The sequence below is a fragment of the Anomalospiza imberbis genome, chromosome 10 (genome assembly GCF_031753505.1).
Source record: "Anomalospiza imberbis isolate Cuckoo-Finch-1a 21T00152 chromosome 10, ASM3175350v1, whole genome shotgun sequence".
Lineage (NCBI taxonomy): Eukaryota > Metazoa > Chordata > Aves > Passeriformes > Viduidae > Anomalospiza > Anomalospiza imberbis.
This window is the reverse complement of record NC_089690.1, coordinates 16923581-16950128: the sequence shown is the minus strand read 5'-3', so window position 1 is coordinate 16950128 and position 26548 is coordinate 16923581. Positions and strand designations below refer to the sequence as shown.

The 26548-nt window shown below is 42.7% G+C and overlaps 1 protein-coding gene across 17 annotated transcripts in view; it reads right to left on the bottom strand.

Annotated features, from left to right (window-relative positions):
• The window catches only part of DOCK10 (dedicator of cytokinesis 10), a 168066-nt gene that overhangs the window by 103585 nt on the left and 37933 nt on the right, over positions 1-26548 (bottom strand). For 2 of the 17 annotated variants that reach the window (XM_068200926.1, XM_068200927.1), the window contains exon 1: positions 18141-18745. The exons of 14 other annotated variants lie outside the window; for them this stretch is intronic. In XM_068200926.1, coding sequence (XP_068057027.1) covers positions 18141-18305 — 165 coding nt within the window. In that variant the 5' untranslated portion in view covers positions 18306-18745. Of the gene's footprint in view, positions 1-18140; positions 18746-26548 lie in introns of those variants that run through there. One more of the 17 variants, XM_068200935.1, reaches the window with a different exon arrangement.

The window sequence follows — 26548 nt, the reverse complement described above, 5'->3', positions numbered from 1 at the left end:
CAAGCAGAGTTCCATCCTTACTCTCCCTGGCAAGGCTCTCCTCAGCTTCCTGCCTCCCACAGCACAGAGGAGCCTGTCCAGGGTGACCTTTCCACTGAGATAAGGGTCACTAGCACTTCCTGAAACTTTAATGAACTTGAATTACTCCAAAATAATACAAAAGATGAACTTAGGTTCAAGCTTCCAGCTGGTCCTTATCCAGTTTACTCCACTGGGTGTCTTTTGTCCAAAAGATTTTCATTCCTAATACTATTATTAATCCTCATTTATTGCCATATCTCTGGCAGATAGGTTTTCAGGAACAATACTAAGATCACTGTATTTTCTCAACATCAGGGCATTAAAAAGTTGAAGTGCTGAAATAACAAATAAGCTACAGCATTCACACAGAGATATGAACCAAAGTAATAGCAAACAACTGCAAATAAAGACTCCATTTTCTTAGATCTGTTTTGGATGCAAATCCCTCTTGTAATGGGGAATAACACAACCATTCAAATGTCTAATAATGCTTTGTCCTATAGCGAAGTACAAAGCAAACTTCATTGGCATCAGCGTGACTGCAAAAGATTTCCTAACTTTTCCTCAAGACTTCTCTGTCTCTTCAGTTAAAGATGACAGATAATTTAAGATGATTATAAAATTGGTTATGTTAATATGAATAAAGCTCCTGTACTGCTTTTAAATTCAGTACTATAATGTATAAGGTGAGAAGTATTATCCACACCTCAAGCTATTCCAAGAAGAGAGGTATTTGGCTCCAGGAAAACCACAAGCCTTGGTTTACATTTGTGAACTGTTGTACCCAATACATAGAGTCAAAATAAGGATGCTGAAGCCCTTCAAAAAACATTCTGTTATGTAAAGTAGTCAATTAAGTGTTTAATTGCCTTCTGCTCTGCTTTGTGGGACACGTTCATCTGCTCCCAGCAGTTTTCAGAAATATATAAATATCCAGATGGGAAGAATAATGATATTTGATACCTCTGCTCCAGATAAGGAAAAACTGGGCATTCCTTTTGCTGCAGAACCACTAGCACTTAATTTTCCAATGGGGGTCACAAGTTCTTTAGTAACTTTAATTCCCTTTTCTTCCATTTCTTCTAGAGTTTCTCATTTTCCTTTTAGAGCTATTAATTTTCATGCTTCATTTACTTCAGCTTGAATTGTGATATACAGCAATATGTAAAAAACCTGCATTGAACAAAACAAATTCACTGCTACAGTACATCATGTGATCACTGGAAAATGCATTTCAATAGTGCTTTGCTAGGAGCCATAGAAAGACACAAAAATGCAGTTCCTAAAGTGTGTATCTTCAACTAACATAAAAGACATCCAAAACAGGCTGAATATTTGCTGTGTTGCAAATAATCATTTCACCATACTGTCCTTCTAAAATAATACATTCTACCAATTCCAATGAAGAAGGATCAAGGACTGATACTTTTGTCTGTCACACTGGCATTTTTTCCCCACAGATTAGAGAAGAAAATAAAAATCGCATGCAAACATCAAATTCATAGCAAATTTCAGGGAATGAATGCATCCCTTCAGCTCAGGACTTCTGTCTGGGAGCAATGCTGACCTGAACAGAGTGCAAGTCAAAAACACAATCTTGACTTATGCCAGGGTATAGATGAATAATTTTACAATCCTGACTCAGGCCTTTTGTTTAACAGATTTAAGTTTAATTAACAAAAGTAAGAGAGCTCCTTTTGCTAGAACAAGCTGCATCTACTGTATATTATGCCTATGCTGAGGTTAAATTCTGAAATGAAACAGATGCTTTTCATAAAAAACCTTGTTTCATTTATAAACTAAGACCCCTGTGATGACAGTGACACTGCCATTCAGAAAGTCTGTGCAGCCTAGACCAGTACTGAGAGATCTTCTGACACACTTAACATTTCACATCTTGGCAGAGTGCAGATAAGAACCTCCCTACCTCTCTTGAATGGCTTGTGGCACTTCTAGCACATCAGAGTTCCTGGTAGAACCACTACAATAAAGTCATAGAAGAAAAACCAGAGGATGGCAGCCCTGCCCAACACTCAGCCTCTGGGGTAGAAGCAGAAACAATCCTGCACTCTGTGACCATGGTTACAGGTTGGCACATGGGTAACAGGCAGCTATTAGCTCAGGTACTGGGGAGAAGAAAAAAAAACATGGTTCTTGAAGAGGGTCACGAAGAGCTCTTTATATTTCTTTCTACATTTTAATAATTTTTAATTTTCACATAATTTTCTCCAAAACTTGGAGATGTAGCTGGTGTACTATTCTTCTGAGGCCAATAATGAGGAGATTTACACAGTTAATATCCCACAGCATCCAGGCAGTGCAGATATCCAGGCTGATGCTGCTTTTCATGTCTTCAGTGTTAATCCCCAGCAAATCCCCCACTACAGTCTGTGATACCCTGAACAGGGCAATGCTGCCAGAAGCCAGCTTTGTGTTTGGACAAAGCCAGCAGGATCAGATATTACACACTGTCCTTCCTGTGGTCACAGTGCTCTCTAGGACACTGATTGCACTGAGTGGCCACACACTGGATGTGTTTTTTTCAGCTATGACAGTCAAAAATCTCCTAATGGGACTGTGGGACTAAAGCTGAGGTGACACGGCCTGCACACCACGTTCACCTTACCTGCATCATCCGGGCTTCGGGAAGAGCGCGTGCTCTGGAGTGATGTGTGACTGCCCCCAAAAACTGCACTTCCCAAAAGCTTCATGTTGGACAGGTAAAGCAGATCACTACACTGGGGCCAGAGACAGATAGGTGCTTTTCACTAGCACCGAACAAAGACCACAGAAAGCACTAGTGACCTCCATCCCAATCCCTTTGTCAAAGACTGAACATTCTCTCCTCTCCTCCTCCCCTGTCAAAAAATTCCCAAAACAAACCAAGAGGTTGTATTTTGGAATTTAATGCTCACTATTGATCCATGAACATTTAAACAAGTCCTTAAAAAAAAAAAAAAAGGAAAAATATGAAACCAAAACAATGTAAACAGAAAGGTAGAAAACAGTGTTAGGAAAAACTATGTCTAAAGCAACCTTTTGCAAAGCCATTCTGGTATTGAATCAACTGAAATTGAATGACTTTTTTTTTGAGAAATATGACTCCATCTACGGTCTAACAGCTTAAGCTGATACATCAAATCTTGCATACAAACACTCCACAAAGTCTTTAGAGCAGCTGGTGCTTGCATTTTGCCCACACATCCATACAGCTCACTCTGACCAGGCAAAGGGCTGGCAATCCATCACAGTTAAAACGACACCAGCACACAAGGTGAGTTCTCCAAGGCAGGGGGACACTGCCCCTGCATAAATATCCATGAGAAGCAGCCCTTCTATCTGTCAGAGCTCTGCTAACAGACCTGTCCAGAGAGCACTCCCTGATGTCAGAGACTCTGCCTGTGTCAATCCATCTCTGTTCTTCCCAGGCAGATTGTGTGCTGATCTCAGCGATTCCTCCCTCTGTGCCTTCACCTTCTCCTTGTGCCCCAGCTATCAGGGCACTCACACAGAACACCTCTGGCAGAGGCTGCTGTGCCTCTCTGCCCTGCATGCAAGGCTGAAACAGCTCCTCCAGCTCAACTGGTGGTGACAGGAGCCATGCACAGGTTGTCTGTGCCAGTCTGTGCCTTGCCAGAGAATTCACCCAGGGCCAAAGGGGTCCCCTGGGGTTGAGGAGAAGGCCTTGGGAGAGAAATTTGGCAGCTCCCAGCCTGATCACCCACACAGCACCCGATGGCCTTTCACCACCTCAACGTGCCCATGTAAAGACAAGGGCTGGCTGGTAACACCCACACTCCAAGAGCCACTTGCTACCCCCTTTGTTGAATTTACAGCTCTGAAAGAACATCCTGCTGTCCTCCTGTTAGGGAAGCAGGCTTGGCTGAGCCAGAGAATCCCTCTCTGCCCCACAGCCTGAGAATGCCGCTCTCCCTGCACACATCCTGCTCCCAGTCTGCCACCACAACATTTCTGTCAGCTCACCCCACAAGAACACTGATGAACAGCAGCATCATTTCAGCAGCTTCCCAAGCTGGAAACCCACCTGCAGCTGGCACGAATATGATACATTGATCCTCTGCCACAGGGCTCAATGAAAATGAAAGGGGCCTTGGAGAACCTAATGATGGTCTCATTTACAGACACCATCACCTCAGCTCTCGTGTTTGCTGCCGTCCCTCTCCTACCCCATCAGCCCTCTGGGCACAGAGCCCCGGGGGGGCACAGGGAGCAGGGCATTGGTTCTGTGCCATGGTGCTGCCAGCTGGTGCCCTGTGCCAGTGCCAGGCTCCCCAGGGCACTGCAGCCCCACGAGAGCACAGCTGAGCGCAGCCATCACAGGCTGGGGAGAAACTGGGCTGCACTTACTCTCTTTGAGCAAGCAAAATGCTGCTTCTTACACCAGCAATCAGGTTGGAAGAATAAACTTCCCATTAGAAATGTTGTCCTGCTGATGTGTACAAAAGCAAAATATGCAATTACTTTAATTTCTTCTTTAGCTTGATCCATTGGGAAATTTCAAACAAACATTATCCCCTTTTGTTTTCATCTACTTGGACTGGAACCAGCCCTAGATAGCAACACACAGAGTGATGAAGGGACATGAAAGGTGATTAAGTTATTTAATCATCTGACTTTACAGTATCTCCAGACATGAAAATGCAGCTGTGACTTTGGCTCCTGTTGCTTGCTTTTCTGAATGTAACTTTAATCCTTTTTATTCATGTCTATGCTATGCAACTTTAATCCTTTTTATTCAGGTCTATGCTATGCTGCAAAAATTATTTTTTCTTTACTAAGAAAAAAACTCAGATCAGACATCTGGTTTATAAAGAGAATCCACATTTTCACCCAATTTTCCAGCTGGAATAACTGAAGCAAAAGGAGGCTGGGCAACTCACTCATTCACTCAAGGTCACAATCAACATCTACAATGCTATAATAGTAATATAAAATATCCTAGAATCCTCTTCTTTTTTTTAAGCACTAAAACACTCTCTCCTCCATACATGTGCAAGATTATTCTACAATCATTGTTGTGTTTGATATCATATATTTGTAACTTGCCACAAATCCTGTATACTCTCTTCTAGTGCCTGTGGGTATCTTAAGCAATTAAGAAAACAACTGCATGTAATAATTCATCATCTGGATGCTATAATTGAGAGTTAATAATGGCATTTTGGAAGAGACAAAAAGCACACAAAAAATCTCAAAAGCAAATAAGCAAGATTATTTTCTCATTTTAGACAAAAATAAGTTTGACGTATAAAACTCTGCAAGGAAGATTTACATTAATTAAATTTGGTGTGTGGAAAAGAGAGAAAGACAATTTGCATCCTTTTGACATTGCCCTTCTCTTTTTGTTCTCCTGGAACACAGAAAATAAAACAGCATCATCAAATTGTGCCAACATCTGATATGGTATTCCTCACTCTGACACAACTTTCTGTAAACCCAGAGAATTGTTTCACCTTTCCAGGCCTTTGTGATTAATTTCTTAATTAAAAACTGCTTATCCTAATTGAGACATAAAAAAAAAGCAACCTTCAGTATTGCCAAAATAGGAAGGCAAAAACTATAATGTAAGTGGCAGTGGTTAGGATCCCTGAGTGTGCCCACGTAAAGTCATTAAAACCACATGTAGCCCAACCTTGACCAAAAAAAAGTGATATAATGTAATCCATCAAATTCTACTCCTTCAGTTACCCCACACCAAATTTCACTTTTGTAAGCACAGTCATAACACATAGGATTTAAACCACATTTCTGCACCTGTGTCTGCAAGTGCTTCAGTAGAAGTACAGAACATGGCCACTGTAACAGAATTTCTCCTGAATACCCTTTCAATCTGCACTCATGCAGGTTCCCAGCCTGAGACAGCATCAGCATATTTACTAGTTTTCTAGTAAATTTAAATAAAATACTAGCATATTTAAATAAATACTAGCATATTCACTAGAAACTTTTCTTTCACAAATTTTTGCTGTCATTCTTTAAACCTACACATTTTGTAGCAAGGAAATTCAATTTTTGTGTTAATTCTGTACATTTTTTTTTCCCAAAACACGTCCCCCATAGGTTTAATTTGATGATCCTTAGTCCACCTTCTCTTACTTTTCTGAGAAAAAACTGCAAGCAAAGTCTACATGCCTCTGACCATTCTTGATTTGTATGACTTTCATCATATCCACTGAGAGTTATTTTTCAGGCCAGTCCAGGCTCAGTCTTTATGTACAAATGTAGTCATGGACTAATTTTGCTGATTCTCCTCATCCTTCCCTGTAATTTTCCAATTCCAGTAAGTCTGTCTGAATTCTGTGAGGTATTAAAGGCCTCCCAAAAAGTTGCTATAGAACTCTTCTATGCAAGGATAGATCAAAAAGCAAAATTTATTTATCCTGATTTTTTAACCCTGATTTCTCAGTGAACTGGAAAACAGCTCCAAAACAATGTCATTCTTAATACAATACAGCTGCTCTAAGCTTCCAGATCCCAGCCCCTGCAAGGCAGGGAGTTAAATCACAGTGATTACTCTTCCTTCACCCTTTCTGGATGATTTTCTCCAACAGGATAAGCCAGTATTCCTCGCCTTGTGTTTCTCCCCACTCCCATATCATGCTCTTTGTATCCAACACACAAACACAATTGTTTGCACCTTCACTCTGGCCTTATCTCAATCCTGAACTGGTCACTGACAACTGACTCTGTACCAAGCAGCCTTTGCTTAATTTGGAAATTCTGGGTTTTTTTTTTAATATGGAAATTCTGGAAAGTCCAAAAAATTCCCTTTTACTGGGAAACTGCTGGAACATCATGATTCTTGTTTCTATTAAGTGCCACTTCAGCTGGAAACAAAAGAATTGGTCAGGAAATCAGAAACTAAAAGGTTAACTTCTGATTTCCTACAAATACACACTACAGCCAGGCATAAACAAGTGCCAGAAAAGGATGTGGATGGGAAATAAAGTAGAGTTTGCTGCAGTTCCTCCTCACTCAGCTCCTTGTTCTGCCCAAAACACTGCAGACACGTCCTGACTGTAGGAACAAAACCTTTTTTGAAAATATTTCCAAGAAATACAGTTGTCTTTTGAATGCATTTTACAAAACACAATGTTTAGCCACCAATTCAGATTCTTTCTGCAGGCTCATGTAACTTAAAATTGCCTTTGAGTTCTTTTAAAAAGGAAAAATTGGCAAGCACTTAGCACGTACAAAAGCTTTTGGCAGCTTAAAAATACTGTGCAAAGAAACTTCTCAGTGGGAGCTGGTACAAAATTTTATTTCAACTCATCTCAAACATTTCATCTGGGCAGGTCTGCTTTGTTGCATTCTTCAAGAACTGGCTTTTTTAATATGGTAAAACGTTTCAGAATTACATTTTATTAACCGATACTTACAGTTTCATTTAGATTCAGAGAAGACAGGCTAAAACATATTGATATAATTCCAGGCTTGGACTCGCTTTTATCTTTTATATAAAAAGCAGAATTAAGCACGTGTTAGTAAACATTACTATTATTTCCAAATAGTTCTTCAGTTCAAACTGTGTTTATGAGTATTTTACATTCTGCTAAAATATTTTGCATTTACAGATGAGTTTGAGGAATGAGCATGCTGTCTGTCAGAGCTGCTTGGTCAGAGGGTTTCTGAACAAAAAGCAGGTGTCAGATACACAAACAGTCCAGTTACAAATCCCTCCCCAAGTGACGCCTTTGCACAAATAAACCACAAATAAAATCAGGCACTACAAGGGCCAAACGATCATCATGAAGAATCAGCTGCATCATTAACAACAAAATATATTGTGCATCTGAAATACTGGAAAGCGCAAAGCAACAGTGAATGTTTCCTGCTGGATGCACCAGATTCCAGATTAGGACTGCTTTCCCTTTATCTCTGACACATGTGATGCTCACATTCATCTGGAGGATGTCTTAGAGAGCACATGTCCAACACCTGGAAGCAGACAGCAAACAAGGGACTGGCTTTCTTTCCTAACAGCCCAGTTAAAGATAAAAGGAGAGCCAACTGCAAGGTTGAAAGGCCAAAGGAACTGGACATTCTTGGCAACAAACAAAATATTAGGTAACTGCTTAGATCACTGCACCTCCTTAAGGGCTGTGCCCTTGCTTAAATCCAAAGAGTTGACGGTGGACAATAGCTGGAGGAACTCAAGCACTGCAAAAGCCAACCAGAGTCACAGCTGGAATGAGCAAAGTCAGGCTCAAGCACCACCTGGCAGATGGAGAGACCAAACAGGCAGCTGAATGCATCTTCTGGGGAGCTCTAGGGAGGTGAGAAAAGTCTCCTCAAACTCATGGAAGAATAAAGACAGGGAAAGGGCTAAGGCACTGAAAAGAAAGATCAGCTGTGTGAGCAGTTTTTATTCTTTAACTTCAAGCCATAAAAGAGAAGGATCCAAAAATGAAAAAAAAATAGGCCCAATTCCAAGAGCAGTTTCTCTCAAGAACTTCCCTGTAATCTCATTAAGATCAGATCTCCTACAGTGATGGCTGCAACGAAGGTTTGCACATAATTTACTAATGACACAAACATCTCAGACGATGGGGGAGCATCTGGTTCCAGGAATCTACATTTCAGTAATTAATCTCTTTACTGCTAAGGCTTATACTCTGCACAAGCTAATTTTAGCACATAAAGGCTTTTATACTCTGCATAAGCTAATTTTAGCACAGGTTTCACAACCTGTGGAAAACATCAAGGTAATAACACCAAACCCTCATTTGAAATGCCAAAGAAAGTCATGAGTGATTGGTGGCATGATGTTCAACTCCCAGCATCCCCATTTCAGAGCCAACCACTGACTGATCCAGCCAGGCCACACACATTTTCCACTCTAACTTCATAATTTCTTTTTTTGGAGAGAGAAACACGCAAGCAGCACAGAATTAAACTTCTGATCTGTTTTACTGCTTTAAGTCAAAACCTTATTCTGCTGGACTTGCACACATTTAACTGAGAACTGAATCTGGCTGACTCATCTTCATGCAAGTATCAATACTAATGAAAAGAAAATGAGCACAGCAGTTGACAGATGAGAAGTGAGGAAAAACAAACACCAAAGACACGGAGTATTCAATTCAACTGGCTCCATACGCTGTACTCAGAGTGTTCCCTGAGGCAGAAAGTCCAACAAACATCACAATGGCTATTTTTCATCGAAAACCACACACAGAGAATCTATTATTTTTTAAGCTAACCACAAATTGGCAATAATTATTAACAGGCAGCAATTGTAAAGTAAGATATTGCACATAGTTTCTTTCCATTTGGACAGAAAATAACATTTTGTTCTGAAGAGGCACCACATTAACAGGATAATGAAAGTACATTTTGACAGAATATATTTACTTACACAGTTTAAAATAAGAGAAATAATTGAGCCTCAGAACAACAAAGTAATCAGTTTCTGGCTGTAAATGTGTGCACGCATGTACAGCTACCACACCTTGGCATAGGAGATCATGGCCCATGGTCTGAGCCAGCTTCAGCTGGACTGAACTTGGAATAGTGCCTTGAGATGATGTCAAACCCTTGCCACCCAAAACATCCTGAAGTACTCATGTGACTTGCTTTTTGATGCTGAATCCTAATCCTTTCAATATTGTGGTATTCCTCACTCCAATCACTAATTCAAGCTGGAAGCCTTAATTATTCAAGGAAGTGATTTGAAAGCTGAAAGACCAAGAATGGTTCCCATATTTCCTCGACAGTCCATTTTCCTTCATATTCCTTAGCTCCAAACACTCTGAAGATAACAAACCTGCTCCTATATTCCTGAAAAACATTACTGCAGGGAACAAGAGTTCAGTTGAGTACTTCAGCAGGTAATTTAATTTTTGTTTTACTCATAAAAGTAAAGCTGCCAGTACTAGCTGTCATCCTCAAATGGGCTGAAATGCTGCATAGACCTAGAAATGAAATCCTGTGTTTTGCCTTTACAACCTCTCTTTGGACAAGGGAACATCAAAACCATTTGTCTGTGTTTGTCCAGTTCCCCTCCCACTACAGGAGATGGTGCAAGCTGGAGCTGGTCTGTATTCACCCCCACAATGACAGCAGGCATCTGATAGTCATGAAGCACTGCTGCCTTTCATCAAAACCCTGTATGGCTCAGGAAATGTAATCTAGAAGTCAGAATCTCTTTAGAGGTTTTTTGAAATCATGTGGGAATCCCCTTGAGAGTCACAGAAAAAACCAAGAACAAAGCTACTCACACCAGGCTTTGCAGCACACAGTTGACCACACTTAATTTTAGGCTGCAGGTGCATTCACAGTATCTACTCATCCATTCAACTTTCCTGCCACAGCTGATGGTGGAATGGTTGAGCAGCTGCTCTGAAGAGAAGTGACTCCTGTTACTACATGACCTTGCCTTGCTGCCCAGAGGTTACCAGAGAGGTGACAGAGCAACAGAGACCTTCCACATACACCAAAACCAAATAGTTCTGTTAGATGGAAGGGTATTAAGCATGGACATAAAGGTTCAGAGATATATCTCTGTCTCTCAAGAGCAGTGAAACTTTGCATAATGCTTTTGTCTGAAATGCACTAAACTGGCATTCTGGTTTATTTAAACTAGGTTTAGAACAAGTGTATGCTGTAAAGAAGAAATTTCATGGAAGTGAGAAATATCAGGAACAGCTCTGTTGCACTCCATTCAGATTTCCAATCCAGGCAGGGGAAGGGAATGGAGCATATTTATGCTGAAGTCAAAGCAGAAGATTATTTTACACTTTGGGAAGGGGGAGATGGAAGAAGGGCAAGTGAGAAGAATTTAATATCACTGAGGAAGAGACATACTCTGAAGTAAAAGCAAAGCTGTTGAAAAAAACAAGGTGGGAGGCAAAAAGCAGAATATGATATATCAACAGAGCAATGGTGGGTAGCTCTCTAAATTGAAGTATCTGACCAAAGTTTAACAGCAGTGTGCCTATTTAATTTCAGATGAGAAGAAATTTCCCTCTTGGCTTCTCTCTCATGACTTAACTCTTCCTCTCTTACACACTGTCTTTGCCTCGACAGCCCTCCCTCCCAGCAGCTTTTACTTTGGCGGTACTTTTGGCTGGCCAGTGCTCTCTGAGAGCCCTGGTGTCTTTATGGCTCCCTGCATCACTCAGCATACCTCTTACAGGGCAGAACTGTTTCCAAGCGAAATCAATATCCCATATTTGTGGCCAAAGGCCTGAAATGGACTCTGGACTCAGCCATATGCATTTAAATCTAGTTCAGTGCTACTCAGAGGATTCTGTATTGACAGCAGCAGGAAAAAGAAAGCCCAGCCCAGCTCTCAGGGCTGCAGCCAGCAGTGAGTTAAGGCCAGTGAGAGGCAAGGGCTGAGGGCTGGCACTAATATAGTTTTCTGAAAGCATGAGCTTAATATACTGTTCCTTTGTGCTCTTCTGGAACCAGCTGCAACTGCCCCTAATTCAGCCAGAGAGACCCAGTCTGCCAGAGCCCGGGCCAAGGACAGCGAGCGCACGTTCAGAGGCAAGTGCTGCTGCCACTGTCCCTGCTGCCACCGCGCTGCCACTGTCCCTGCTGCCACCGCGCTGCCACTGTCCCTGCTGCCACCGCGCTGCCACTGTCCCTGCTGCCACCGCGCTGCCAGCCAGAGGCTGTCCAGCTGCCCGGCCCATCGCAGGTCGGTGCTCCAGCAGTGGATCCCTGCAGGAATGCTCTCACTGGCAATGTTGTGCAAACACCTGTGGTGTGCTGGGACTGGGAATGGAGCATCACAGGGGGATTTCTGCACTCCTCTGGCACATCAGACTGCCTGTGCTACCCCAGCCTGACTCCTGTGAGCTATGGGCAGTGACAGTGCTACTAAACTCAGAGTGTGCTGTGATTCTGTGAATCCTGCCTAATGGAGACAGGCTCCTTGTAAGGGAGCATGGGAACACTTGCTTCTCAGCCAAGACACTGCAGCAGGTTTATCACTTAATTTCTGTAGATATCAACTATCAACCTAACCTATTCCCACAGCCTGGTCAGTACAGTGCCAGCAGCAGCCACACATCCCAGTACCAAAACCTCACTGGGGGAAGCAGAAGACCAAATTATTTGAACAGTCATGAGTCTGAAACTCCTTGTGCAACCCAAGACATGCATAAAAAACCCAGAGAACTACTCTGAAATTATACCTAAAGAATACACATATACATGTTTTGTATTTCTATCTAACACTACACTGACAACATGAAAGAAAATACCTCTACTAAATTCTGTGTGAAATGCATTTCAAATCAAATCTCCAGAACTTCTAAGATATTACTGTGGTTACTTTAGGTGATTCATCCTGTGTCTAGCACTTGGCATTTAAATCTATGTTAGCATCTTAATTATTATCCAGTCTATCTTTTTATTGTAATTCAGCTAAGTATTTAGTATTGTGATAAACATGGGAGAGACACAAACAAATGCAAAATCTCTGCTCATGGCTGACTTGTAGTGTGAGTGCACCACACTACGTACAGAGTGTGTGCAGAGAGTCTTCAGGTTACTAGAACCTACTAGAACCACTGCTCACCTAGTTCCAAAATCCCAGACTACACAGATCACTGGGATCTTCCTCTTAACTCTCCTACCTTCCTCTGTGTGACAATCCAAAGAGCAAAATGATGAAGGGAAATACAGAAAGCTTGCATTTGTTAAAGTCCATGAGAGCTGGAGCCAAGCTGAGCTGCAGAGCATCACTGACAAAACTGTGACAAATCAAGCATGTGCATGCATAGCTCTGTCTGTATATGTGCCTGTGCCACAGCACTGTGCCTGCAGATGGCCAAAGCCTGAAAAACCTGACTTGTTTTTTTCCTGCTTTTCTTGTACAGATTTGTTTCTCTCTTTGTATTCCTGGCTTTAATCAAGTTCCTCTGCCTTTCTATAGGTCAATTTTCTTTTCTCTCAAGTAGCATTTTGAACACACATTCTAAATTGGGATTTTTGTCAAATGCATAAATCACCTTCCCAAAGCACTCCCAAGGACTGGGACTTACAGATTTTCTGTGCCTCTTTAATTTATAGCCTATTCCTTCACGTAGGCATTGCTTACAAATAAATAGTTTAGTTCTCTCTTTTTTTTTCCCTAGAAAAGAGAGAATAAATTCCTCATATATAAGAGAATGTTTTCATCACTTCATTGCTTTAAGCCTACACTCTTCATAAGCTGTCATAAAAAATTTGGTTAACACATTCATAATAATTACATTTCACACACTGTCATATTATACACATTGCTGCAACACTAATAAGAAGTGAAAGCAGTATAAAACATTGCTCAGAGTACCAAAGTCAGATGGAGAAGATTTGCTCAGTGGTAAAAGGCTACTTTTAACATTAGCTTTTCTTGAACCATGTGCATACACTACATGGTACTGCAACACTGAAGAATGAAAACTGACCCACATTTCCTCCCCTCTGTATATAAGAAACTCTACCCAGAGCCACAGCTGCTGTCTTAGTGGATAAACACCAAAACAAACCCAACATCCTGCTGAGGAGCTGCAAGGGACACTGTCCCTGGTGCCCAGGGGAAGGGCTAGCAATCACTGCAGTCACTCACAGGTCTGAGTGGCACAGTACACAAAGCAGCTGCAATGGTAGCAAGAACAGTGGCCAAAATGACCCTGAAGCAGAACTGATTTTGTGCATCACTTACTACTTCTCCTCTTTACACTCTAATGTTATTCATTTATTCAAACTTGGGCCTGTTTCTGTTCCTGCTGAGGTCAAGTGCTGAAGTAAAAGCTAAGGTCAAATAAAGCTCCATATGCTTATTGTTGCTTAAAAGTGTATTAAACATTGAAGCTTCTGACTTGAGCTAAGAAGTCATGAAAATTTTGAGGGTTTTTTTTTTGTTGTTTTTTTTTTGGGTTTTTTTTTTTTTTTTTTTTGGTTTTTTTTTTTTTCATTTTGCAGCTCTGGGTAATCTTGCTTTGCAAAGACAATCCCTCCTCCAAGACACTGCAAGAAGGGAACACCATTCTGCTCCCAGAGTTGAGCCTCCAAAAGGCACTGCAATTCCCCACCATTTGAGTATACACAGACACATTCCCACATTCAAAACCAGTAAGTTATGAGTCAGAGATCCTGCAATTCCTAGAGTTGTCAGCCATTGATAGCACTTCTATTGTATAGGCCTTCAGGAGAGAAATGCATACAAATGAGATGAGTGCATAAAATTATTTCAACTATAAGCAGAAAATTAACATAGACCATACAACAAAACTTAAGGAACACAGTTCTGGAGGCAAACTTCAACACTAGATGATGGAAAATTCTGAAAGCCATGCTTCTGTTCTATTGCTTTTAGAAGAGTAAAAATTAATTTACACACTAAGGGACCTGAGAAGCAAATTGGGCAGCATTAATGAATATTGCCGTGTTCAAGCTAATAAGTCAGCTCAAGTTACACTATTTTATTCAAAAGGCAAAATAATTTTTACAGTTTTATGTAGTTTATTACCAAGGGCAGGAAGACTGGGGGTGGGGGAAAACAGGATTGTATTCTCAAAGATGCTTTGCTTTTATCACACAAATCCCAGCTGGCACAGTTTGTAATAAATTGCATGAATAAACCCAAAGAATGACCTACTAGATAAAGCTCAATTTCAAGACACAAGTTCCAAATGCAAACCATCATCTTGAATGTTAGTGTCCCCCTTAAAACACCAAACAGCTTTGCATAACCCATGTACTTCATTTTCTTCCTTCAGGCATCTTCCTCTTCTCCTTTTTGTTGTGGAAACAGCTTGTACAGCCATTTGCATTCATTCTAGAAAGGTTTTTAGTACCTCAAACCTCAGTCTTATTTTGAAAGCCAGTTCTTGCAGACATGCTCTTAAAGGTACAGAAAACAAGGGTCAATTAAATTACTGTCACTGAACAAATTGATTGAACTTGTATACCATATTAGAGGTTTGGACACTTCACATGTCTCTGGCAAATTCCAGGATTTCATCCAAGAGAAGATGGCATACCATAGTAATTGACAGAGAATTTACAGTTTTCTCTTTCTGACATCTCTCCCAGCTCTGTGGATCCAGTCAAGATCTAAAACTAATGATTTTTCTGTCTTGCCTAAGGGTAAAACCAGATTTCTAAACTAACAAATGAAAGGAAAAAAAATCTCAGAATAAAGACATCAATCCTCGTGTTCTGCAAGGACCAGAATGTTAGAAATACCTGCTGTGATGCTTAAAGGCTTCCTACAGTGATTAGTAGGTAGCCGTGAAGCAATAGCTGGAAGCTGTGCTTAGGACTTGTTCCTTTCTTTTCTCATAGAGTGCACCCACAGAATCTCCTGTTTGGAGTGCCACTGGCAAAAACAATTCCTAGAAGAATACCCTACCAGGATGTTCCTCTTCAGTGAATAACAAAGCAAAATTGGGCACATCCCTAGAGCTGTTTACTTGCTTGAAGCATTTTAGGGTAGACTGCTGTTCTCTCTGATTCAGGGTTGCTTTCCATATCAAGACAACACCAAGATGTTACATTTGCTATACACAGGACAAGCAAACTTGCAAGAACAGACAGCAGAGCCTGGTGACTGCAAAAAGCTGTTCAATCAGAAGGCACAGTTTATCTCCTGAAATCAATACCAAACGCTCACACTTCCAGCAGGGCACATATAGGCAGTGGCAGACAAGCTACAGAGGAAGACCATTTCGTCTGAAGGCAAGAAAAGACAGAATGCCAGATCTTCAGCTGGCAGGAGCCAAATGATCACACCCAGGCCTGTCAGTGTACTTCTGGTATTCTGCATTTGAGATTTCCTCGCCTCTCTTCTTGGGCACTCCAGTTACTCACTGCCCTCAGACACGAGCACTTGGGAATCTCATTTGGATCAGTTCAGCTCCTGGCATCTGCACAATGTGCATAATGACACTGGGAACCAAACACTCTTTTCCTCATCTACACAGTTGCCTCCACTCTCCAGACATAATCCTCAATGATCTACAACAAACACAGGGAAAAACTAATTTGTTAGGACCATAACGTGTTGTATTAAGGCCCAGTAGCCTCAAGCTCTCTTAATCATCATGTTCTTTCAAGTAACATGAATTCAGGTGGAAACAGGACCATCCATTCTGCCACAAAGTGCTCTGAAGCAGCACTTTTTTCTCAGCTTGCCAAGTCTCCACATCATTCCTTTAGATATTTACATAATTAATGGCTTCAAAACAAAAGCATGGTAATAATACACATCCTGAAGAGAAAGATGTGTCTAAAGTCAACCTCTGCCCAGCAGCTTTCTTCCAAAGCACCTGCCTGCACCTACCCCAGCCTCAGGACAGGGCTGGACCACTCCTCCTCCTCTTCTCAAAGGGACTGAGAGGGAGAAAATGATTCCACAAAGCTCCTAGGGAAGGGCAGCCTTTTGGCAGGACAAACACCAGTGTATGAACCACTGACATAGAAAACCTAAGCCCCTGTTAGTACAGCTGGGGGACGTGTTTGAGGGGATCTCAGAGCTCACATCCAGCATCAGGTAACACATCATCTTGGCCAGAATGTCTCTCCTTCCATGGCTCCCTCCACACTGCAGGGTAAAGCCCCACATCCATGAGAGCCCAGGGACCTTTGCTCTTGGAGCCCTGATCTCACATGACTTAGCACACAAAGAAATACAACTCAAGCTGCTGATGAGTATTTCTGGGTTTGGCAAGGCTGGCACAACATCCAAGACTACCCTTTTCTTCCAAGGACTGAAGCAAGTTACACAGATGATGCATACTCGGATGTGCTTCCAGACATTTCTCACTTCATCATGCTGGAAATTACTACCAGGAAGGAGCCATTTATTTGTTTAAATACTGTTGAGGTCATATAGTTAACCATTAAGTGGGAAAAAAAAAAGTTTGTTGCACAGACATAGATACTTTTAGAGCAAAAGGAGCTTTAACGTTAGATTGACAGTGATGAAATCAATTTCCTTCCTCCTTATGACCATGCAACTTCCCCCTGCACTGGATAATATTCTCAGCTGATACATAAAGCACTGCTGAGATTGGGTCTTTGCTACTGTCGTTGCCATGACTGCACCACACACCACTCCATGGGCAGCATTACTCTATTCCAAACAGCTGCTCAGGACAGCTATTAAATTCTCTAATGTTACCCTTCACCACTAAGTTACAGCCCTGTGTGGGATCAGAGTAACATGGGAGTGCACTTTGAACTTCATCAAATTTCTACCACTTAAATGATATAAACGAGTGTCCTGACAAACTGACAAAAATGCTATTTTCAGTGTCTTGGTAATATTTTTATCAAGTGATAGCCACAGAGTAACAAATCATTGCCACCTCAGATGCAAAACACTCCAGGGTTCTGGAAATGCTCACCATATGTGTGTTTGGCAAGGAAGAGCAGTAACTAGGCAGTAAGTGTATTCCTCATTCTGAAACAGTGATTTATAATCAGGAACAACCCTGTCACTTATTTCTAATAAACCTATAGTGCTTATTATATTGCCATCACAAAACGAAAATTCAATTCAGAAAGCAAATGACGCTCAGAGACAGACAGCCTTTCAAGCCCTCCTTCATTAAAGAACAGAGGCAACTCAGTAACCCAGAAAGCAGTGATCCAGCAAACATTGTACTGCTGCAAACTGTTTGAAGCAAAGATATATGGGAGTTTATTTGCATACAACTTAATATGAATTCCAATGGCATCCTGGGTGCAAGTAAAGATTTTTTTTTTTCGTTTTGTTTGACTTGGCTTTTGGGTTTGTTTTTGTTTTTATGATGAACAGACTTAGCAAACATTTCCTAAGCTGTCTGCTGTTTGGAATTCCAAGTCTGAAATAAAACATAACAACACTACCGGCTCCAGTGCTGCCTATCTCTCAAACAAAATCCACCAAAAATTAAATAAAAGAGCATTTACTTTACACAGAGCTTATGTGCAGCTTACAGCTTCACCTATAAAGAAATATAGATACAGCAAATCTAGCAGCAAACGAACTGAACTGACAAACTGCCTGTCAATGCTCTCTCTCTAAAAGTATATATTGTCAAAGGAAAAAAATAATCACATAACATCTGTAATAATAATTCTAGCACCTCTCTCTTGATTAAAGTGTACCATACCATTATGATGAGAGTCCTGGGTCTGCTCATTTCATCATCACTATCCAGCGGCAGAATTTCATGTGACAACTCCTCTCGTCGTCGGCGCCTGCAGATATGTGGACAGTTCCTCTGTACCACAGAACGAAAGGCTTGGAGCAGAACAATGCTGGCAGCACAACCCATATCTGCATCCTGAAGCCTACAAAATAACTTCTATGTTTATGCTATGTTTGAAAAACAGTGGCTCCTTGTCCCTGAAAACAGCCTACAGTGCAGCTGCAGCCAGCTCGCTCTCCAATCGCTTCCTTGAGCTCTGATCATCTGATCACAACCAAATAGCTTGGATGCAGACAGAGGAAAGATTTGATCCACTGAAACAGAAACACACGCAATATTACAATGCTTTCCTCTCCCTCCCTCCCTCTCTGCTCCTGAATTCGCATGAGAAAATGCGCTCCCTCTCTTGTACAATCATCCGCCTCCTCCGATTCCAGTTTCATGGAACTGAAAGTATTAAAATTCCCAGTTCAAAAGAGCCAGCTGTTCATTAAACACACACAGAGGCATCCACAGCAACTGGCTGGATCAGTTTAAATACCTTTTTAAAAAAGTCATACGTAGCAAAAAAGCCAATATTTGCAAAGTTATTAACTCTCATTATCAGCACTGCTGGGTTTAAAACACTTTGCCTAAGGGTTTTTTTACCACACACACAAAAAGCTCACAGAGGGATTTGGGCACTTCTTGCAATTTTCTGAAGCACAGCAACTTCATTTGAGTTGTAAATGTAACAAGTGGCAAAAAGGCAGAAATGTCAGTGCTTTATCCAGCTCCTGCTGAAATACTGTGGCTCAAGGCAAAGCAATGGCTCTGAAATGCCTCTCAACAGTGGGGCTGCTCTGTGCTCCTACACACAGCACAGAAACATCTTTACACCTACACAGGGGCAGGGTCTCACTCTGAACCACACCGTGATGACCTTCCCTGAAGGGTGAGAAGAGAGGGTTTCTGTGCGTTATCAGTGGGTCCAGGCTGGCAGAAGCTGCTGCTGGCAGCCAGCACTAGCAACTTGCCTCTCTGGCTCCTGCCTCGCAAGTCATTCAAAAAGCAGGCAGGGATGCTTGGCAATCACATGGCTGACCTGGAAACACAGCAAGCACTAATGGGAGAGTGTGTAAGATAATAGCACAGGAGAGGAAGTTAGCACTAAAAATACCTACAGAAAATGGATTTCTCCTACACATTAGGAAAACTAAAAATTTCCAATAGGGTTTCCAGAGCAGTTGCTTTTAAGCTAATATGTATAACTTTATTATATGTGCACCCAAAACCGTATTTACCTTGCATCAAAAGGTTTTTGTTTCTAATGAAGGCCATGAAAAGTCTTGTCATCAATTCCCACGGGGGCATAATCAACTTTATAATGTCTGTTAATGAGATATTTGTAAATAATATCCTCTTCACAATCAGAGCCAGGAACTACACTGAAAACTTTTTATGGAAGTACTTTTTCTGGGCTTAAGTAGAGTTTAATTGCTCAGCAATCTGGCAAAAGACATCATAATTCTAATTAAAGCATTTCCCAGAAAAGGTAAATCCTTTAAGATCTATCCTTTAATAGCAACAAACTCATCACCATTATTTACCATTATTTCTTTAGAGCAAACAGCTTTAAGTGCATGTGGAAAACAGTGAGCAGCACTGGCAGGCACTGCACAACCTGAGACCCAGCCCTGCCAATGCACCCACCTGGCTCTTCCCCCTCGGATCCTCCTGGGCACACCCTTCACAGGCTGGTGAGATGTCCCTGCACCCCCAGCAGCAAACCCTGCAGAGGGGGCCTCCTATCATGCTCGTTAGTCTGACTTTCCTAATGGGATTACAAGGGCACAGTGGCACAGCTGAGTAATTCCTGCACCAAATCAGCAATCCTGCTGCTGCTGCTATTGTTTGTGTTTTCATCGGCCCCCTGCCTACTCCAGAGCTGCAACTGACACCTTGGCCACACCAACGATGCACTTGGCAGCTGGGACACCTCCATTCCTACTCTAATTCCAGCAGCAGCACGGTCCTGGGTAACATCTGCTGCTGGCTGATATGGCAACTGCTCTGCTGCCTTGGGGGCTGCTAACACTTCTCCTGTCTGCACAGCATCCTCCCTCGCTCACCAGTGCTCAGCTGGGAGAGTTGGCAGCGTATTTTTGAAATTTGGTTTCCACAGCACAGCCCAACACAGTCACACATGTGCAGGCACGTGTGTATGGAACAGCACCCTAGGGCTCGACCCAAAGCTTCACTTTGTTCTCAGGGAAGAAGCCCATTCATTCCAGGGGTCTTTGGATCACACTATTCTCTGCCAGTGGCCTTAGTAACTTCATTACAATTATTTGTGGATTAAGCTATTATTAGATACAAGCAGAAATGACACAATCTTGGCATTTTGGCTCTTTGGACAGAAAAATAGCACTTAGTCTGAAAGCAAGTAAACTAACAAGCCAAAGCCAGCTAAAAGTAGCCTCCAGCTCTTGATCAAAATTCAAGAACTGAAAAACAGCTAATGCACTGAGAAAAGAAACCGAGAACCTGAAAAATTCCCTCTGTTTTAAGGAAATCTCACAGAAGCATGAGCTAACATTAGAAAATAAACCTCCCAGCCCACTAAAAATGCCTGGACACATACAGAGTATCAACAGCTTTGTTTTACAAAGGTAGGGATCTCATTAGCATACATTATGTTTATACACCAGTTATCAACAGTCTTAGTTACTCTTACAGTGAAGCATTCAGCACTATTTTGGTTAATAAGCACTTTAATCCAGAAACAAAATTCAGTGAAACCCCCTGGGAAGCAAAATACTCCTTTGTGCAAGCAATTCCTTAATTCCCCATTAGGAAGACTTTGGCAGCAATGCTGGGCTAAGGAATATGCACACTGGAAACCTTCCACTGCCCACTCTCACTCCATTCTTACCACTCATTTTAGCTATGCTACATGGTCATATTGTTTGAGCATCATGGTTTGATGGCACAGGCTGAGAAGGAGACCACTAAAGGCAACTCAATGAAGAAAAGGAAAAAAATAAAGTTATATAGGCAAGGCAATTGTTTTAACCCAGAGGACTTCAGTGACCCAGTCCTCAGCAGCTCCCAGGGCTGGGTCTGTGTAGCAGCCGAGCTGTGCAGGAACAGAAGTGGGTCACACTTGCCAAGTCTTATAATGTCCATGATAAGAAAGCAGAGTTCAAAGGCATCTGTCTCCTTGAGCTTACAGCTATTCCAGCCTCAGCTTCCACATGAAAGAGATGCCAGCTCTGCAAAAGGGCAGCCACAGCATGAAAAGGCAAACTCTCTCTCACTTTAAGTCTATAGCAGAGAGAGAACTCCTTCTCCTCAAGCACTGGGTTATTTCTCTTCCACAGTATTCCTGTATTTCTGTTTCTGCAGGCTGCAATATTTTCTAAAGATTCTACAAAACATTTTCTTACACACCTATTTCATACCTCATTAGCACACCACATTAAAGGCTGTTTTCCTTCCCACAGCTTATTTTATTCCATTAATTTTCCTTGGTGTTTGTGGCATTTGAATTCCTGTGATCATAATAAAGAGGATACAATCTACTGGTATTTTATTCTTCAGATTAGAGTTTTAAAGAGGCAGGCAGAAAGGCTTTTGTTGGAGAAGATACTTTAGTGAGAGGATGACTTATCAAATTCAACACTGATCCTTCTTCCACCCCCAAAGGAGGCTGCGTTCTTCTCAAGCAAGGAAGATGGCTGCAGGTTAGAATCCCCCTTTGCCATAAAACCTCTCAGCTGCCAGCATGGCATGAACCATTTTGTTTGGTTGGGGTTTTTTTAATTTGGAAAACAAGCCTGCCTCTTCATGGTATTTTTGCATGACACATACTGAGAATATGCGAGCTAAGAAGCTCCTGTAGTGTGACAATCCTAAAGCAGCAGTGGCAGGTGAGCCCAGGAGCCATCAAAATGAACAGGAACACCCCTGGAACTGCTTACAGCAGTGTGTTTAGTCTGGCCCACAGAAGCCTCAAGCCATTAGCAGGATCTAAAGGCAGCATAGCAGTACGAGCAGTAAGAACTCACTGTTACAAATTATAAGGCTCATGCCACCATTACAAGTTACCAAAGTTACCATTCCACATAGACCATATCCTGGTACAGGTGATGAGCAGCTGCCCAGCAGCACATAAACAATGTAAGTGGCCAGTGGCTGTCACTCACAGCTCCACACATAGACCCACAGTTTATAGTAAAACTTCTTTTAAAATAGTCTATACAAGTAGCAGATAAACATTTGAAGCAAGACATGACAAGAAAATTACAGTCTCTGCCTTGATGCAAACGAGGGTCACTCACATTTTAGTAAGCTAATGTCTCATTTCACAACACATAAATATTTATCACCCACCCTTTCAAAAAAAAAAGAGCTGATACACATTTTCTTAGCAAAGGTCTTTGTCTCTAGTATTTGTTTTCATAAAGGCTTGAAGGCACTTGCAAAGAAAGCAGAGGGGAAAAAACACACCCAAGTTTGAAAGACTCTTTGTGCTCTGTTAGTCCAAAACAGACAGGGGAATACTAACTGGCCCCCAAGGAATCAGCATCGAGACCCAGATCAGACACATGCAGTACTCCAAGAGATGGTCTTCATGGCAGGTAGCTTAATGAGACAAACCCTCATTAATGGGCCCCTTTTTCTTGCACATTTTATACATGAAAAAAAGCTATAAGTACATATACCTGAGTATAAGCTCAAGTGGTTCCATGCACCTTATTCTTATGACTACGGCCTTAAAGCAATGTGGAGGATACCATGTTAGAACTGCATGTCTCACTGCTACAGATGCAGCGTTACCAACACACCTCAAGGAGCAGCCCTGTCTTCTCTTTTTAAAAGTTATGTCCCCAACCTTTCACATCCAGCCCAGAGGCCAACAGGAGGCTGTGCAGAGCTAGGCTGAACCACTGCTGCCATATGTTTTGAGGGAGGAGAAAAAAGAGAGCACTTTAAAGGACACACGGGGATCCCGCATTTACTTCAAAGAAAGCTTATGCAGTAACAGGTGCTACAAGCCATAAATAGCATCTGTGCCTTCCACTCATAACATCCCTCTTGCACTCATTTCAAAATGTTCATGCACTGTATCTTAAAGTGTTGCTGCAAAAATGGTTAATATCAGAAACACTGAGGTCTCAAACAGCAGAGGGGGTGACTACGAGGCAGAAAACACAGGTTTTGTAATACTTTAGTTTCCACCAGCTGCTCCCTAGTGACCCGGGAAAGCAGGTATTTACTGCAGTAACTGGTCAGCACAACTCCTGAACGACTTACAGCTTTTTCATCTTGAAATTGTTTTCTTCTCATGAAGTTATCCTTGACCAACACAAATGAGTCATAACACACAAGTTACAGTAAGTAGAAACCCACGAATGAGAGCACACGGTTATGACTGTGTGAGAGCTGCCCGAACCATTCAGCCAGCTCATTTCTCCCTACTGCACCTTGCAGCAGCAAGTGATGCTCGCACTGCTGCGGGCAGGGAGGCACCGGCAGTGCCATGGGGCTCATGATGGCACCGGGGCCCGGAGGGACCGGCAGTGCCACACGGCTGATGATGGCACAGGGGCCCAGAGGCACCGGCAGTGCCACAGGGCTGATGATGGCACCAGGGCCCAGAGGCACCGGCGCCCAGAGGCACCGGCAGTGCCACAGGGCTGATGATGGCACCGGGGCCAGGAGGAACGAGCAGTGCCACAGGGCTGATGGTGGCACCGGGGCCAGGAGGAACGAGCAGTGCCACAGGGCTGATGATGGCACCGGGGCCCGGAGGAACCGGCAGTGCCACGGGGCTGATGATGGCACCGGGGCCCAGAGGCACCGGCAGTGCCACAGGGCTGATGATGGCACTGGGGCCCAGAGGAACGAGCAGTGCCACAGGGCTGATGATGGCACCGGGGCCCAGAGGAACGAGCAGTGCCACAGGGCTGATGATGGCACCGGGGCCCAGAGGAACGAGCAGTGCCACAGGGCTGATGATGGCACCGGGGCCCAGAGGAACGAGCAGTGCCACAGGGCTGATGATGGCACTGGGGCCCGGAGGCACCGGCAGTGCCACAGGGCTTATGGTGGCACCGGGGCCCGGAGGGACCGGCAGTGCCACAGGGCTTATGGTGGCACCGGGGCCCGGAGGAACGAGCAGTGCCACAGGGCTGATGATGGCACCGGGGCTGGGAGGAATGAGCAGTGCCACAGGGCTGATGATGGCACCGGGGCCCGGAGGAACCGGCAGTGCCACAGGGCTGATGATGGCACCGGGGCCCGGAGGAACGAGCAGTGCCACAGGGCTGATGATGGCACCGGGGCCAGGAGGAACGAGCAGTGCCACAGGGCTGCTGGTGGCACCTGGCTGCGGAGCACCCAGGGCTGCAGAACGCGGTGTCTGGCACCCTCTAGGGAGTAGAACACGAAAGACCAGCTCACAACTGCTGCTTCCTGACTTCACCTGCTCAAAGCGGAAACAATTGCTGCAGGCATGGCAGGAAAGAAAAAAAAATTCAGATAAGCACAGAAATAGGGTTCCCATGACTGCCCGTGCTAGCGCTGCCCTTCTCTTCTCAATATTCCTTTGTTCTTTCATGTTGATGTCTTGTGCAAAGTGCTACACAGACCTTGTGTAGAAGACTCTTAATTACTACCACACTGTACATGGCACAAATACAGGTTTCCCCCATTAGATCTTCCAGCTGATTGCATCAACAAATTGCAACCACTTGACAAATAATTTAAAAAAGTGACAAAAGACTGGTGTAAGGACTTCCAACAGGATGATGACAGAAGATCGTCTACAATCCCGTATCTCTGGAGCTCCAACCTCTAAAGAAGTTTCTTAGAATATTCTCTTTACACAAAAAGGGAAATATATCTGTAACCTGCATACAAGTAGTTTCCACATTCTTATTTTCAACTCAGGTGAAGCACCCTGCTGATTTTCAAGAAATTCCTCACTTTGACAGGTAATTTTCCACAATTACAGCCTCTGTATGATCAATGGGATTATTCTTAGATCAAGTAAAATGGAGAACTGCAACCCATAGGCAGTGATGAAAACCTCCTTATTGCAACGCACTTCAGTGGCTTCTGGATCTAGCACAGAACATTCTAAAATGCAGCTAAGAGCATTGTTGTGGTTTCCTTAAACATGTAACAAGAAAAGAAATCTTTGACTTCAAACCAGGAAAAATAACTACTTAACCTACAAAGCAAATGTTTGTTTGTTTTTAAAAAGAATTTCTATTATCCCATAAAACTGGTGGGGAATTAGTTGGAGCTACCAAAACACTTCTTTTCTTTGGCACACAGTTAAATAAAAACATAATGTATTAAGATAAACTCTGTGAAGAGTTTTCACCAGAAGTTATAACCCTGGCTGAGCTCAGACTTCCAAAGCAAAGATTTTACAGATAAGTCACAACAGAAAAAAAGCAGCCACCACCCCACTGGTTCCCAAAAAGAACCGGTAGCAAATTATTATCCTCTTTCAGAAAGATACACATTTAACTTCCATACAGCCCCTCAAATTGCATTATCAACAGCTGGTCCTGTTTCCAGGTGACCTCCATTCCACTAGCCCAATGGGAGAGTGGCTGAAAAACAAAACTGGCATGGAGGGAAAAAACCTAAAAAGATCACAGTGCCTGTTTCCACTCTAACATGTTGGGTTTGTGGCATTCCTTACAGCTAAACAGAGTGCTACTGGTCTGTTACCTGTCACAGTCCAAGATCTCCATGACATGCATGAAGTCCAAAGCCTTTTCTCTAGAAGTTTCACAAACCAATTTTAAAGAACAAAACACACCCAGCTACATGGGAAGATGCTCTTCCACAGAAGAGAAAATGAATTCTCCATTGGCTGCCCTGGCACCAGCTCTGCCACTTATGGAAGCACTGGAAAGAGGACAAGGCAACTGGGGAGACCAGGCAGGAATGTCCCCCAGCCAGCCCTCTCAGGGCACACAGAGACAGATGTCAGCAGCCACTAAGGAGGTTTTAGGAACAAGATGTGGGTTTGGATGAGGTGTCATTTGTACACCAATGTTCTCTAGCCTGAACAGCACCTTGGTTTATTAAACCAACACTTCTTCTCTAACAAATTATCAAAGGCCTAAAAAAAAAAACCAAAAAAAAAAAAACATTGCAAAACCTCTCACCCACATCCACAAACTTTGGACAAGAGCCACAGAAACCTTTATTGCTGACATCTCATCTTCAGGATGTGCAACCTATTGTCTATTTCTGTAACAACCACAGCTTGCCATAATCCAGAACTAGTATTTCTGTTCAAACACAGGCTAGAAACAGAGAAAACACAAATAGGGACAAAAACTGGAGTTACTTTCAAAAAG